Here is a 16,094-nt window from a genome sequence, read left to right on the forward strand (position 1 = left end):
GCTTTTAACAGCGTTTTTTGGCAGGAGAGTTTAGTGGAGGGAGGGGGGGGGAGGAGACCTCTGCCAGCCCGTTACAGAGCAGCAGCGTTTTGACAGGAAAAAAAAGCTGACCTGCTAAACGTGTGTGTGTGTGTGTGTGTGTGTGTGTGTGTGTGTGTGTGTGTTTGTTTGTTTTTTATAACAGAGGTCGCTGGTGTCCTTTAAAGTTGAGGTCTGCCCACTGCTGTAAAAATTAAGTCGTTATCTACACATACTGCAGCTGCTGGCTTTTAATAATAGGACACTTGTCTGTCCTGGAGTCCAGCAATGTCGGCACCACCACTGATGTTTCCATCAGTTGTCGGGTGCTGCCGGCGCCGCCATTGCGGGTAAGGGAACCCGGCAGTGTAGCCTTGCGGCTTCACACCGGGAACCCTACTGCACATGTGTGAGGGTCCGCTCCTCTCTCCTAATGGGGAAGGAGGAGGGAGCTAAGTGGTGACGTCGGCGGCTATGGCTCCCGAAAGTGGGAACAGGATACACCCCTCCGCCAAATGTGGCACCGGAGGGGGGTGGAGACAATTGAGCGGAAGTTTCGGGCCAGTAAGAGTACAGCGTGCTTCATGCATGTGCAGTAGGGAACCGGCCGTGTCCTGGATTCCAGGAACGCTAAATGTCCTGTTGAAAGTCGGCTGCCGCTGACTTTTTTTTTATTTTTATGCAGGTGGGTGGAACTCCATTTTAAAGTGACAATAAAGCCTCAGTTTTTTTTTTTTTATTATTAAAATAACAAACATGTTATACTTGCCTGTTTTTTTTTGGTTTTTTTTTTGCACAGAGCAGCCTTGATCCTCCTCTTTTGGGGGTCCACTGCCGCTGCTCTAAGCCCCTCCTTTTCAGCAGGTGTCCCCACGAAAAGCCGCTTTCCATGGGGGCCCCTGTGCATGCTCATTTCTGATCCTAGCTGCTGCGTCCATTGACACAGACAGCGAGACTCAGCCCTGCTTCCGTTTCTCTGCTTTTGCCAATAGCTCCCGCTGCTATCGATCTGCCCAATGAGGAGAGAGACGGCGGCTGGCACTCGTTCTCATCGCTGGATTGGATCAAGCTTGGGTTAAAAAAAAAAGGAAGGGTCTGGGGGGAGCTGCAGCACAGGTTTTCCACCTTAATGCATAGGGGGGAAAAAAAACATTTTCCAAAAACTTTAATTGCAGCCTTTCACAGGGTTGCTGTTGGCAACTGAGACAGCTCTATGCCAGGTTACTGTTCCCCTATTGTGTGTTGTAACTTTTTCCTTTTGATAATGAATAAAATGTGTGAGTGGGGATATTTGCCTTTGCTCTCCGGGTTCATGTTTGGACATTTTTTTCTAGTTCTTTTTGCCACTGTGTTGTCAGAACAGAATGGGGAGGCTACATTATCTACTGCAACCTTGGAAAGAGTTGCATTGAGTGCAAAGCTTAATATTAGGCTGTTTATAGTGACCCCTATTGTCTGCCTTATCAGTGTCTTTTGCAATTTGTAAATGTTACATATAATTGATTTTTAATAGGTTTTATGTTCTTGCCAAGGCTCTGCTTTCAAATCATTCTCTCATTTTGGCACATAGAATCAAAAGTAAAAAAGGTAGTTTTTTTTTTTACATAACATAAACCTTTTTAGGCGACATATTTTTTAATAAGCACTTTGTAATACAGGAGAAAACTGTGAATGATCTTCAAGGCGAAATGGCAAAATTCAGCAGCAGCATAGAGGGCGGCTCTACAAGTCGAAAGAGGCCGCCTGAGGATCCCCACCCTCCCCAGGAACAGCCTCCAACAAAGAAAGGTATCTGTTCAGATGAGCAAACTGCCAGAAACCCATTTTCCTATGTCTCAATCCAAAGACAGAATGCTGCAAATCGCAGGCTTTATCGTCTAAAAAGAAGAAAGTCTGGCATTTCCAGTGAAACTGCAAAATGGAGATGATTTAAACTGATGGAACTTTAAGTACAAAAATAATGTTTACCAAAATCACTGCTAAAAGGTACATAATGTTATGAATGTAAATGCTTAATATAAATCCTTTGCATGTGTACTTCATCTGTCTACAAACATGGCTGCAACCATCTTCTGCATGGAATTCAATATGCAGTATACTGTGGAGAAATCAGCCATGGTAATGAATTCTCAATGCGTTTCATGAACCAGATCTCTATTACTAAAGAAGAATGCAGAGGACAACACTTTTGTTTGTGCGGGGCACTGCGGCCTGGTGGGTCCTTCATGTGGTACCTATTGGGAATATATAGAGAGATGGCTCCTTGCACTTTGTCATTTCTTGAGGAGCCATGCAGGAGACTATTATTTTCAAACTCGCACTTGTTACTGAGGCCTTGTCTTTAGTCATATTGGACTTTTGTAGTGTGATAACTTTGACTCCTGCTTTCTAAGTGCGATTCTAAAAACGAAAAGTGTTAATTTTCCTTAATTTGTATTATGGATTAAATTGGGAGTGAATAGAATTATCTCATAATGGGTGGTACAGATCTTTCCAAGACCTTGTGACAACCCCTATTTCAGAACATTTGAGACTCTTCACACATCCTGCAGAGATTTAGCAAGTACTTATTTTTGGATATTGCACACACGCCTTTTGTATTCGATTTAATGGATGTAATACCTTTTACAGATTTAGTGTGCTTGCATCATCTGTGGCCCCCTCTCTGTAGGCGATTGGAGTTTCACACCTATGAGTGGCACTTATGACTTTAATGTGGTAATAGTTTAATTAAAAAAACTGTATATATTTGGTCATATTTAAATATGGGTGCCTTGGTAATACATTAATGTTATTAAACTTCTAGGTGGCTGTCCTCTGCCTTCTCAAGAAATAAACCCTAGGTTCATGAAACGTGTTGACAATCAATCATTGATTTCTCGACAGTATTTTACATTTATTGTAGTTGATTGTACCGGCCATGTCGAATGAAGAATTTGTGTGTGTGTGTGTGTGTGTGTGTGTGTGTGTGTGTGTGTGTGTATGGAAGATATAATAAGCATTTATTTGCATAAGCACCTGCTTTGTTTTTGTTTTTTCCCTCCTAATTTTATTAATAAAATTATAGGCATTTTAGCTGTGACTTGGGTAATAACATTATTTTTGTACTAATAAAGTCTTACACTTTTTGTTAATGTACATATTGGGATATTGGTACACCACCTCGTGGGGATTCTATGTAGCGTCCCTGAATAAAGTAACTGTCTATAATGACCAACTGTACATTCAGGTTTCTTGACTTTAAGTTGATGCTTATGTCTATTAATTTTAAAATAAAACTTATTTGTACATTGCTGCTTCTCCTTAATTTTTCTGTGACTGAACTAACTGCATGCTCCTTCATAATAACATAACGAATTATCTCTTCATGCTGTAAGGACAACTAACACTAACCACTTTTGTAGCGTCTCTTGCAATTCTGTTTCTGTGCAGCAATGTTTGGACTTAAAATATGCCACTCAAAATTAATGTGTTTTTTTTAATTTTGGTATTTTTTGCCCAGAAAGTTTCAAACTAAAGCCAATTGCAGTCAAATCTTTCTTAATCGTACATCACAAGACAGAGGATATAATATTCATAACTACTTGGGTTATAATGCTACCTTCAGGATAAAGGAGACTGTCCAAAAAAAATCAGGAATCTCATGCAAAACGTCTCCCAGCTCAGCCTCAGTTTTAGCTAATGTGTCAACAGATTTTTTTTCTGCAGCTCTTCTTTCCTGTGTTTAGTCTCTTAATGCTGGTCTATTCTACATGCCTTTGATAGAGAAGGGCCTCAAGGATTGCTACAGTCAGCAGGCCAAGGGGATTGTACCAGGACTCTGCATGCAAGCATAGGAAAAGCCTGTACCACTACCAGCCAGTGCTGGACCCTGCGGGCAGTGATCTCCTAGCTACTTTGTACTGGCTGGCCTTGCTGGCAGGGTGCTCTACAGGTCCAGGTTAATGATGCCTCTGGAGGTTGGTTGAGTTTCTGAAGGCTCTGTGGGACATGCTCACCAGTGATGGGTGAAGGTTCGGCCTGCTAGCCGTGCAAAATGGACTGGTGAGTGTCTTTACATTGTGGAATTTGTAGTAATTTCCTCTTTAAAATGTTCCAGTGCATTGAGGCTGGTTTTTGGAGGATCTTATGAACTGAGTGATATAACGCTGTAGTTGTGCTTTTAGAAAAGGCGGGCCAGTGCTGCACATAGGCACCATTTTGCCAGTAACGTGCAATAATGTCTCCACAGCAGAAACCTTGCCATTAGAAGGCTACTATACCTCAGTACCTGCACAGCGGTCCATGACTCTGCTTTGACAAGGGCACATTAAGCATCCTTGACGCTTGTACTTGAAAGGGGGTAGTTTGGCTAGTGCTGCTCTACCTCTCAGCTGCCACTCCCTTTAGGTACAAAAGGCTTCATGTCTAGTGGTGAGGACACCCCTGCACAGTTATCCTTGTAATGGTTCCACTAAGGGTCAAATTAGCTTTGAACCAATGCCCTTTACTGATATTTTCACTGCCTCAATTGCACAATCTCCAGGTTCTTTCGTGTCAGGGTAAGAATGTTCTGTGTTATCAGAAATGTTCCTATCCTAAATGTGATTCCTCAGTGTTCAGTAGAGGGAGGTTGAAGCTCCTTCTACTGCAGCTATCCTTCTTTTTTTTTTTTTTTTACTTAAATACTGCAGCTGCTGACTTTTAATAATCAGACACCCACCTGTCCCAGGGTCCAGCAATGTGGGGGAATGAAGCCCCACTTGTCTCCCCCTCCTCTCCACGGCGCCGGCATTACTAATTTGGGTGTCCGGATGTGTCTTCAAAGCCAGGCACGTGCTGCGCACCGTGATCGGGCGAGCAATCATCTGGGACCTGTGACGTGTCCCATATGATTGCCGGGGGGGGGGGGGGGGTGTGACCTTCCTTCCGGCACCACCAGGGAGGAAGTGGGTCACCTTCCCTTAAAGCAGAAGTTAAAATTTTGGGTGGAACCTCTTTAATAATGTCTGTGTCCCCATTGAGCAAACATCGCTGTTATTCCCGGCGTAGCAACGTGAGACAAAATGTTAAAGCTGTCACTGGAACTGAATTAGATGGGATATGTTAATGTTTCCCTTCAGTTTGGGGAGATCTTCGCTTCATGTTGATGAAAAATCTTCTTAATCTGTACAATGACTAGATCTGCAGAAACACCCCATCCGGGTTGCTGCGTACTATCCGGTCACTGTGATTGGTCATCGCAGTGATCACCTGGTACTATTTACTTAAAGCAGGGGAATGGGAGAGAAATTGAGTGTTTAAGAATAAGCACACTTATTTCTTCGGACCATCATTCAATTTCTTTCTCCAACACATTTTCTTCTAAACCGACTAGATCTTTAATTTGGAGGCTTGACAACTCCTTGTTGAGTGATCCAAATAGGGTTAATTCTTTAACTTTCACAATTAATCATTATTTCAGAGAGAATGAATCAGAAGAGATTCTCCTGCTTACACTATGGTCTGCTCATAAATGTGTGGTTAGAGGTGAATTTATCTCTATGGCAGCAAAAAGAAATAAGGACAGGCAAGCGTCTATCAAACTTTCTGATCGGATTCATTCTCTTGAAAACAAACACAAACAAACCTTGGCCTTGGATACATTCAATGAACTCGCAAGAGTTGGAGATGAATTACTTGACATATTAGGAGAAAGAACTAGACGTAATTTCGCTTTTTCTCAAAAACTTTTTTATGAATTCGGCAATAAATCCGGAAAGTTATTGGCTAGAACTATTCAATCCAAAAAGGCTACCAATACCATTCACTCTATCACAGATCCCAATGGTAAAAAAAATGTGTATTTCCTCTGAAATCGCAAGTCGTTTTAAATATTTTTACTCTAAAATATATAATTTGCCAACCCCAACGTCCTACTGACCAAATTGTTGATAGGAAAAAATTAATTACTGATTTTTTTTTTTATCGCAATACAGTCCAAATCCAATCAGTTCTGACGAAGCAAACGCTTTAGATAGACCACTTGAATGGAACAAATCTGTTACTGCTCTTAACCACTTAAGGACCGCCTCCTGCACATTTACGTTGGCAGAATGGCACGGCTGGGCACAGCCGTGGGTCGGGTGCCCGCGACCCGGTCCGAAGCTTTAGGACCCGATCGCCACTGGAGTATCGCGATCGGTCCCAGGAGCTGAAGAACGGGGAGAGCTGTGTGTTCTTCACTGTGGCGGCGTCATCGATCGTGTGATCCCTTTTATAGGGATACACAATCGATGACGTCACACCTACAGCCACACACCCCTACAGTTAGAAACACATATTGGGTCATACGTAACCCCTTCAGTGCCCCCTTGTGGTTAACTCCCAAACTGCAATTGTCTTTTTCACAATAAACAATGCATTTTAAATGCATTTTTTGCTGTGAAAATGACAATGGTCCCAAAATGTGTCAAAATTGTCCAAAATGTCCGCCATAATGTCGCAGTCACGAAAAAAAACGCTGATCGCCGCCATTAGTAGTAAAAAAAATAATAAAAATGCAATACAACTATCCCCTATTTTGTAAACGCTATAAATTTTGCGCAAACCAACCGATAAGTGCTTATTGCAATTTTACCAAAAATAGGTAGAAGAATACGTATCGGCCTAAACTGAGGAAAAAAATAGTTTTTTTTTATATATTTTTTCGGGGATATTTATTATAGCAAAAAGTAAAAAATATAGAATTTTTTTCAAAAATGTCGCTCTATTTTTGTTTATAGCGCAAAAAATAAAAACAGCAGAGGTACTCAAATACCACCAAAAGAAAGCTCATTTGTGGGGGAAAAAAGGACGCCAATTTTGTTTGGGAGCCACGTCGCACGACCGCGCAATTGTCTGTTAAAGCGACGCAGTGCCGAATCGCAAAACCTGGCCGGGTCCTTCAGCTGCCTAAAGGTCCGGGTCTTCAGTGGTTAAACAACTGAAAATGCCCTGGTCCTGATGGCCTTTCCGTCAGCTATTAGAAATCTTTTTCTAATTCTATTATGCCATACTTTCTAAAATCCTTTAATTCAATCTCGAATTCCTCCTCCCTTAACAGAGATCTCCTTGAAGCTCATATCACCATGATCCCAATACCAAATAAGGACACCTCATTTGTCTCAAACTACAGACCCATATCACTTTTGAATGTTGATGTAAAACTTTACGCAAAAATTATCGCAAATCGAATACTTCCATTAATCCCAAATTTAATTTCCTTAGACCAAGTAGGTTTTGTACCCGATAGAGAGGCAAGGGACAATACTCTGAAAGCCATTAACATTCCTCATCAGACTCCTAATTTTTTCCTCTCTTGACACAGCGAAGGCGTTCGATAGAATAGCATGAGATTACATAACTGAAGCTTTAAGAGCTTTAGGATTCCAAGATCGAATACTCCAATTTATACTCGCACTATATTCCTCTCCTACTGCTAGAATTAAAATGAATGGTTGCTTGTCGGACACCTTCTCTGTGTCAAACGGGACACGACAGGGTTGCCCTTTATCACCTATTTTTATACTGATTTTAGAACCCTTTCTTTGTAGAACAACCCGGATATTAAAGGTATTGAAGTTAATAAACTACATTATAAACTAGCTGCATATGCAGACGATATTTTACTATTCCTTACAAACCCAATCATAACGATACCTAATTTGTTGAAGGATTTTTCACTTTTTAATTCACTTTCTAACTTTTGAAAATAAATTTTGATAAATCTAAAGCCTTGAACATATCCTTACCTATTGATACGGTTTCCCTTTGTAAAAAAAACTCCCATTTGGCTGGGAAGACGTATCCATTACATACCTTGGAATGCAATTGACGTCTAATTTACAAGATCTATATGTTAAAAACTTCCTCCCAATAATTAAGACTATCCAGACTGACTTGCAAAAATGGGACAATGGCTTTTTTTTCTTGGTTCGGAAGAGCCGATATAATAAAAATTTATGTACTTCCTAGACTCCTATACCTTTTACAGACTATCCCTATCAAAATACCTGCATCCTTCTTCAGCACGTTCAAAAAAACATGTTTTAAAATTAATTTGGAATTCTAAACAACCTTGAATCAATGGGAGAAATTGATTATTCCCAAACATTTAGGATGTATTGGTTTGCCTGACATCCAAAAATATTATTGGTCATGCCACTTAACACGCATTATTGATTGGCACTTGCATGGTAAAACAAAGACTTGGGTCAAATTAGAAGGAACAGTTTCTCCACTACCTATATGCCACCTACCTTGGATTAGTTCTCGCAAAATCCCACGCAAATCCCCTATATAAACCCCTCTTAACATAAGAAGCACTCCAGTTTTTTTTTTTGCCAGTGTCTGTAAGGTAGTGCTCACTGATGTGATCGATTTAGCTTTTGGAGCATACTTGGAAGTCTGGAACGATTCTACTGAGAATCAAGGACTTCAATCCGATCAGTTTGAAAAAGCTGTCAGCCAAAATGTATGGTACCCGAGCCTCATGGGAAGGAGAGAAGATTCCTCTAGGTTTGCCTAATTCAGGCATACTGAGCCCTGCGTAATGGAACCCTGTGCTGTGTTCTGACCAAGGTGATTTCCTCTAGGGTGCTATACAGGTCCTGGGGAGTGGATCCCACATTAAGAGGGACCCAGTCCCTAAAAGGCTTTTATGGCAAAGCCTGCCATGATGAGTGAAGATTGGACTCCTTTTATGGTTGGAGACCTGCAGCAGGAATGATAAGTCTGCATATTTTTGCAGTTTCTCTTGTCTTCTACCAGTAGCCCCTAGGGGGCAATGTGCTGTTTAAAACATACTCTGTACCTATTGGGAGTATGGGCTGCCGTTTTTCTCCAGCCACTAGGGGGTGCAGATTTTTTATATAGGCAGGAAGTAGAGTGGTGGCCATGTTTGCCACGTGGACGGCAGGTTCAACAGGGCCTCTTGAGACTTAAGAGCAGCCCATGGATACAAATGATGTGTGAATACTTATTATGGGAGAAATGTGTGGCCAGGCAAGTCATTATTTGCTGCATAATCCGGGGGGCCTGTACAACTGTGTCGATGCTCTGTGTCCTGTGATGTACTCAAAAGGATTTTACAGGCAAGTATGACCAAAAAATCTCAAACTTGCAAACATGGAAATCAATTTTGTTTGCCGTTTTTGCAGCAGTAGGAGTGTTTATATTTGTGTGTCTGTACACATTTGAGACCATTTCATTTAGTTTTTATATCGCAAATTTTCACCTTTTAAAAAAAAAAAAAAAAATGTTCATGTGCTGCAGAGCATGTTTTATATCTAACCCAAGCTTGTGTGTGCTAAGGCAACAGTTGCCATTTATTAAAGTGGATGTCACAATGTAGAGAATAAGATTTCCTATTATCTGTGCCCAGTCTTGCCACACATAGTCAATCCACTTGTATTGTTCAATGAAAATTAACAGACTTCAGATAAAAACATGTCTAAATAAAAAGTTATTTCTGTCCCCTTGCTTCGAGTGACAGGGTTTTTACATATCTCGTGCACTAGCTTGGACACATGCACATTCCTGGATGTTTATCATAATATGGGGGGTGATCCACAGTTCATTGTGAGAGGCAATGTATGTCACTCGAAGCAAGGGGACGGAAAGGACTTTTTATTTAGACAGGTTTTTATCTGGAAGTCTGTTAATTTTCACTGAACAATAAGAGGATTGCTCATCCACTTTAAGTTGAAAGGTTTATGGTCTTTTATCCAATGTTGTCTCCAGTGGCTTTGTGTGCATTATAAACATAATTTTTTTCTAAGGCAAGGTTGAAATGTCCTCTTTCAGTCAGATACATAGAGGACTTTACTCCTTTGCCCCCAGCTAGTTCATCCTATTAGTTTCCTGCAAGGCACAGCAGTATTTCAGGCCATATGTCTTTTCCAGGCTTGTTTAAATTGATCTTGTGACAGGTGAATGCTGGCTTTGAATGTTGGGGGGAGTCCTAGGACTGCATCATATCCTGTAATTAAAGTGTCACTGAATAGTTATCTGTCAAAAGGAAACATACTACTTACACTGACAGATCACACTGTCCAGACATAGCTGAACCAAAGATATTATGTGATCTGCATGAAGAAAGATGAAATCTTTTTCATATCTGAACCCCAAGCAAGCAGCTTACAATTCAAATTGTATCAAAATGTACTTGCATACAATTTGGATCTGGGTTGATACCTTTTATTAGCTAACTAGATAGATTTGTGATGCACACTTTCGAAGCATGCAGGTCTCCTCTTCAGGCAGTATAACATGCATGCTTTCGAAAACTTGCACGTTTAGTTAGCCAAAAAAAACACTATTTGCCAATAAATGGTATCACTGTAGATTCAAACATGGAGAATGGAAAATGCTTATGAAGCAGCACCCAATAGGCTTCTAGTGCTGCCATTCTCCAGGTCTGAGTGTTGTGTTTCAGGGAGTCCTGCCAGCAATAGAAATGTAATATACTTACAGCAGTGGTAGATTTTTTTATGATTTTTTTGTTTAGAAGTACATTAACTGGTGTACATGCCCTAAATGTAACATTAAAACGTTTGTTAACCCCCAAAAGATCCTGTTTCCTTAGAGGAAGGGATCTCAAACTGGTGGCCCTCAAGCTGTTGCAAAACTACAAGTCCCATGTGGCATTGTAGGGCCGAGATTTACAAGCATGACTCCCACAGGCAGAGGCATGATGGGAATTGTAGTTTTGCTACAGCTGGAGGACCACTAGTTGAGACCCCTGCCTTAGAGCATGTTATGCAGCACAGTGCTTGTGCTGTGTTATTTTGTCCCACCCCCCCCCCCCCCCCCCCCCATCACCTGAAATACCTGGCTGATCCTGCCTGGCTATCCCCTCCCCTCTCTGCTCTGACTCCCTTGTAGCGAGGCTTTAGAGTCTTGACACCGTAGTCTGTGCGTGTCTCGTTATATGCAGCCTGCTCTCCTGTGTGCTCTCCCCCCCCCCTCCCCTCTCTGCCTGACAGCTCTGTGTCCGTTCCGCCCCTCCTATCCTGCTCAAATTAATGTTTTTATGCTACAATCCTCTCGGTTTATTACTGTAATGGCCCCCTGTGACTGTGCTATATGAAAATAAAGTGGTTTATACCTTGTACATTGAGTGTTGATTGACCCGCCGTGATCGCCTCCCACGGCCCGACAGATGCAGTGGGCAGGGCCGCCTCTCTCCTCCTCCCCTCCTGACTGACGTCGGTGGTGAATCCCTGGCCCCGCCCACTGCTTGTGTGGGTTAACAACCACTTTAAGGTATATGCAAATGATGTCTATGAACACCAGATCTTCACGCCTGGGTTTGCATGTCTCAAAGAATTTACTATAAAGAGCTATAGAATATGTTGTACTATAAATTTGTGGACGATAATCACACTAGTGATTCTAGGTAATTGGTTCATAAAAGTTGTTTTAAATTTGTTACATTACTGTTTGAATTTTATTTGCTTCGCCTAAACCTAATACACTATTGCTCTAATTATAGAAAATCCAACCTTAACCACTGTTGCTGTATAACTAATCAAGCTAATTAATTGAAGTGTAACTAAAAGCAAAACTTTTTTTCCCATTTTGGATAGAGTAAAGCCTAGCACACACCACTAGAATTTTTTTTCTTTTTTTCGTTCAAACCAGAGGGGGATGAATGGAGATAAAAATCTGAGAGTTGAGGTCGGAGCTGCTGTACCGACAATCTGATGTTAGATATTGAACCGGCTGTCATTCGGCCCATGGGTGTTATAGGCTTAATTGTGGGGGTTATAACCCTGCCATTTTTTCGCCATCTGTGTCCAATAGGGGAGATTTCCTTTCACTTCCTGTACCATAGCCAAAACAGGAAGTGAGAGGAAATCACTCCAAAGTGAGGGAATTCCTGCATGTCACCACAATCCGTAGAACAAGTGTCCCCATTGAAAGATTTTGCTTCTATTACTGTTCTGCAGTCAACCCAAAATATGGAAATTTCTTTTAGTTTCACTTTCAATAATCATGGTAAACAGAGAGAGTGTACTCCCAGCCCCCACCCATCCCTAATCCATTCTACAGTACTAGACTACCCCCCCCCCCTTAACTTGTGAAGCCAGGTATACTCGCCCAAATTGTCCCTAGCTACGGCTGGTTCTTGGGTTTAAGGGACTATAAATCCAGTGGTGTACAGTGCATTAAAAAAAACTATTCATACCATTTGAAATTTTCCACATTTTGACATGTTACAACCAAAAACTTAAATGTATTTTATTTTATTGGGATTTTATGTGATAGACCAACACAAAGTGGCACAAAATTGTGAAGTGGAAAGAAAATGATAAATGGTTTTCAAAATTGTTTACAAATAAGTATCTGAAAAGTGTGGCATGCATTTGTATTCATCCACCTGAATCAATACTTTGTAGAACCACCTTTCCCTGCAATTAAAGCTGCAAGTCTTTTTGGGTATGTCTACCAGCTTTGCACAACTAGAGTGACATTTTTGCCCATTCTATTTTGTAAATAGTTTAAGCTCTGTCAGATTGGATGGGGAGCATCTGTGAACAGCAATTTTCAAGTCTTGCCACAGATTCTCAATTGGATTTAGGTCTGGACTGTGACTGGGCCATTCTAACACATGAATATGCTTTGATCTATATCATTCCATTGTAGCTCTGGCTGTATGTTTAGGGTCGTTATCCTGGTGGAAGGTGAACCTCCACCCCAGTCTTGAGTCTTTTTCAGACTGTAACAGATTTTCTTCTAAGATTTCCCTGTATTTGGCTCCATCCATCTTCCCATCAGCTCTGACCAGCTTCCCTGCCAAAGAAAAGCATCCCCACAACATGATGCTGCCACCACCATGTTTTGCGGTGGGGATGGTGTGTCCAGGGTAATGTGCAGTGTTAGTGTTCTGCCACACAGCAATTTGCTTTTAGGCCAACATGTTCAATAATTGTCTCATCTGGCCAGAGCAGCTTCTTCCACTTGTTTGCTGTGTCCCCCACATGGCTTATCGCAAACTGCATACAGGACTTCTTATGACTTTCTTTCAACAATAGCTTTTTTTCTTGCCACTCTTCCATAAATGCCAAATTGTCCTGTGGACAGATTCTCTCACCTGAGCTGTGGATCTCTGCAGCTCCTCCAGAGTTACCATGGGCCTCTTGGCTGCTTCTCTAACTAATGCTCTCCTTGCCCAGCCTGTCAGTTTAGGTGGATGGCCATGTCTTGGTAGGTTTGCTCTTGTGCGCTTTCCTTTTTTGGATGATGGATTGAGCATTGCTTCGTGAGATGTTCAAAGCTTGGTGGGTGTGTGTGTGTGTGTGTGTGTGTGTGTGTGTATATATGTGTGTGTGTGTGTATATGTGTAATATATATAATATATATAACCTAACCCTGCTTTAAACTTCTCCACAACTCTATCCCTGACCTGTCTGGTGTGTTCCTTGGCCTTCATGATGTTGTTCACTAAGGCTCTGTAACAAACCTCTTAGGGCTTCACAGAACCGCTGTAGCTATACGGAGATTAAATTACATACAGGCGGGACTCTATTTACTGATTAGGTGACTTCTGAAGGCAACTGGTTTCACTAAATTTTAGTTGGGGCATCAGAGTAAAGTGGGCCGAATACAAATGCACGCCACGCATTTCAGATATTTGTAAAAAAAAAAATGAAAATCATTTATAATTTTCCTTCCGATTCACAATTGTGTGCCACTTTGTGTTGGTCTACTGTATAACATAAAATCCCAATAAAATACATTTAGGTTTTTGGTTGTGACATGACAAAATGTGGAAAATTTCAAGGTATGAATACTTTTTCAAGGCACTGTATATGGAGTCTGAGATCACCAGTCCCCTACTGCGCCAATGTGATTACATTATTTTTCTTTTGCACTTGAGAGCCCCACCGTAGACATTAAATTGTGTCCATGTCCTGCAGGCACATGTGGCTATCTGAAGAAGGTATCAAGCAGAAAGTAAACAGAAAAGGGACAAGACTCTGGGCTGCAAAGTCTTGTGGCCTTAGTTGAAGGTTATTAAAAAAAAAAATCACAAAGGTAGTTGGGCATGGGGTGGAAATTGTCCTGTAGTGGCGCTTTAATCTAGTTCTCGCTACTCTTCAGAAACATTGGTTTGGTTCCATTAAAATGCGTGGTCTCTACTCATCTGCAAGGTTGTGTTTTTCGAGTGTCTGAACTGGTGGCCTTATCCTGAAAGGAACCCTTTCTAGTTTTGCATAAGAAGTGGTGTAGAGGCCCAGGACGACTTGTCCAATGTAATTTCTGCCTTTCGTAAACAAGGACATTGTTTGTTCTTTTCACTGTCGTCTCGCCAAAATAAAACTTCTCTCTGTTGGCTGGATGTGGTTTAGACTATGAGTGTGTATCTCTCAGCTACTACTTTAAGAAAGACTGATTCTCTTTTAAAATCCCAGTTGAATCCCCTAAGGTTGCACCATATTCTCCTTCCACCATCTTTAGATGGCTCAGACAGGCCATAATCCAAGCCTATAGTCTCAAGGATTGTGTTCCACCCTCTTCTGTCAAGAGTGCAATATTAGGACTGTGAGCGCTTTTTGCAATCAAGAAACAATTTCCCAGATTTGCACGTTTGCCAACTGGTCTTTTCTTCACACATTCGCCAAGTTTCACCAGGTGGACACTTTGGCCTCATCTGATGCCCACTTTGGGTGAATAGTCCTTTTAAGTGCCATTTTGGCTGCAGGCAGTTCCAAAATGTTTGAATTGAAAGTTATATACTGTGTTGCCCGCCTCACTGTTGAAATGCTTTTATTAAAAAAAAACGTATTCTTGCCTGCTCTGTGCAGTAGCTTGGCACAGAGCAGCCCAAATTCTTCTCTTCTCGGGTCCCACGCTGGTGCTCCTGTCCCCTCACTCCTGTCGGGTGCCCCCACAGCTAATGGCTTGGGGCACCAATTCACACAAAGGACTGAAGCTTAGCCCTGCCCCTCCATCTCCCGATTGGCTCACTAGCTGTGATTGATGAGTCTCCGCAGAGGCAAGGCTCTCTTGGAAATCGCTGGATTCAGAGGGGGCTCAGGTAAGTATTAGGAGGTGGGGCTGCTGCACACAGGTTTTTTACCTTCATGCAGAGAATGTATGAAGGTTAAAGACCTTGGCCCAGATCCACAAAGAACTTACGCCGGGTAAGTTCTAAGATGCCCGTCGTATCTTTGTTTTGTATCCACAAAACAAGATACGACTGAATGTGGGCTCGATCCGACTGACCTACGTCTTAGTACGCCGTCGGATCTTAGGTGCATATTTACGCTGGCCGCTAGGTGGCGTTGATTTCCACGTAGAGTATGCAAATTAGCTAATCCTTAAACGTACGTCCGCCCGGCGCATTTTTTTACGTTTACGTAAGGTTTTTTTTGGCGTAACGGTACCCCTGGGTCTATGAGGCGTACGCAATGTTAAGTATGGACGTGGGGACAGCGTTGAATTTTCCGTCGTTTGCGTAAAACGTTCGCTAATAGGGCTTTGCGTAAATTACATTCACGTCGAAAGCATTGGCTATTTGCGACGTGATTTCGAGCATGCGCACTGGGATACCCCCACGGACGGTGCCTGCGCCGTTAAAAAAAAAAAAAACGTAATTTACGTGGGGTCAAGTAGAATTTGACATAAAACACGCCCACATCTTATCCATTTGAATTGCGCGCCTATGCCGACAGTCACACTACGCCGCCGTAACTTACGGCGCAATTACTTTCAGGATACGGAAACTACGCTCTAAGTTACGGCGGCGTAGTGTATCTTAGATACACTACGCCTGCCTAAAGATAGGCAGATTTTTGTGGATCTGGCCCCTTGTGCCTTTACAGCCACTTTCAATGTAAGAGAAAGAAAATAGGATTTTTGTAATCCCTTTCTTGAGGTCCTTAGAGGGGTCAGACCTGAGTCTCTGTGTTTATGATTATGCATCAGTCCTGGTTTGCTACAAAACTGAGGCAATCTGGTAGTAGGAGGGTTTGGCTGGCCTATAGTTTGTTTTTCAGTGTACAATTTTCCTGTACTGTAGTTGGCAGTATTTATTGAAGGTTAAAGACTTTTGGTGTCCCTCACTAGAC

General features: G+C 41.9%; 1 protein-coding gene across 1 annotated transcript in view; it reads left to right on the plus strand.

The window, feature by feature from the left end:
* Window positions 1-16,094, plus strand: part of KIF20B (kinesin family member 20B) — a 160,238-nt gene that overhangs the window by 54,836 nt on the left and 89,308 nt on the right. The window contains exon 19 of the mRNA XM_040362115.1: window positions 1,677-1,806. Within this exon, the coding sequence (XP_040218049.1) occupies window positions 1,677-1,806 (130 nt within the window). The remainder of the gene's footprint in view (window positions 1-1,676; window positions 1,807-16,094) is intronic.

The sequence above is a fragment of the Rana temporaria genome, chromosome 8 (genome assembly GCF_905171775.1).
Source record: "Rana temporaria chromosome 8, aRanTem1.1, whole genome shotgun sequence".
NCBI lineage: Eukaryota > Metazoa > Chordata > Amphibia > Anura > Ranidae > Rana > Rana temporaria.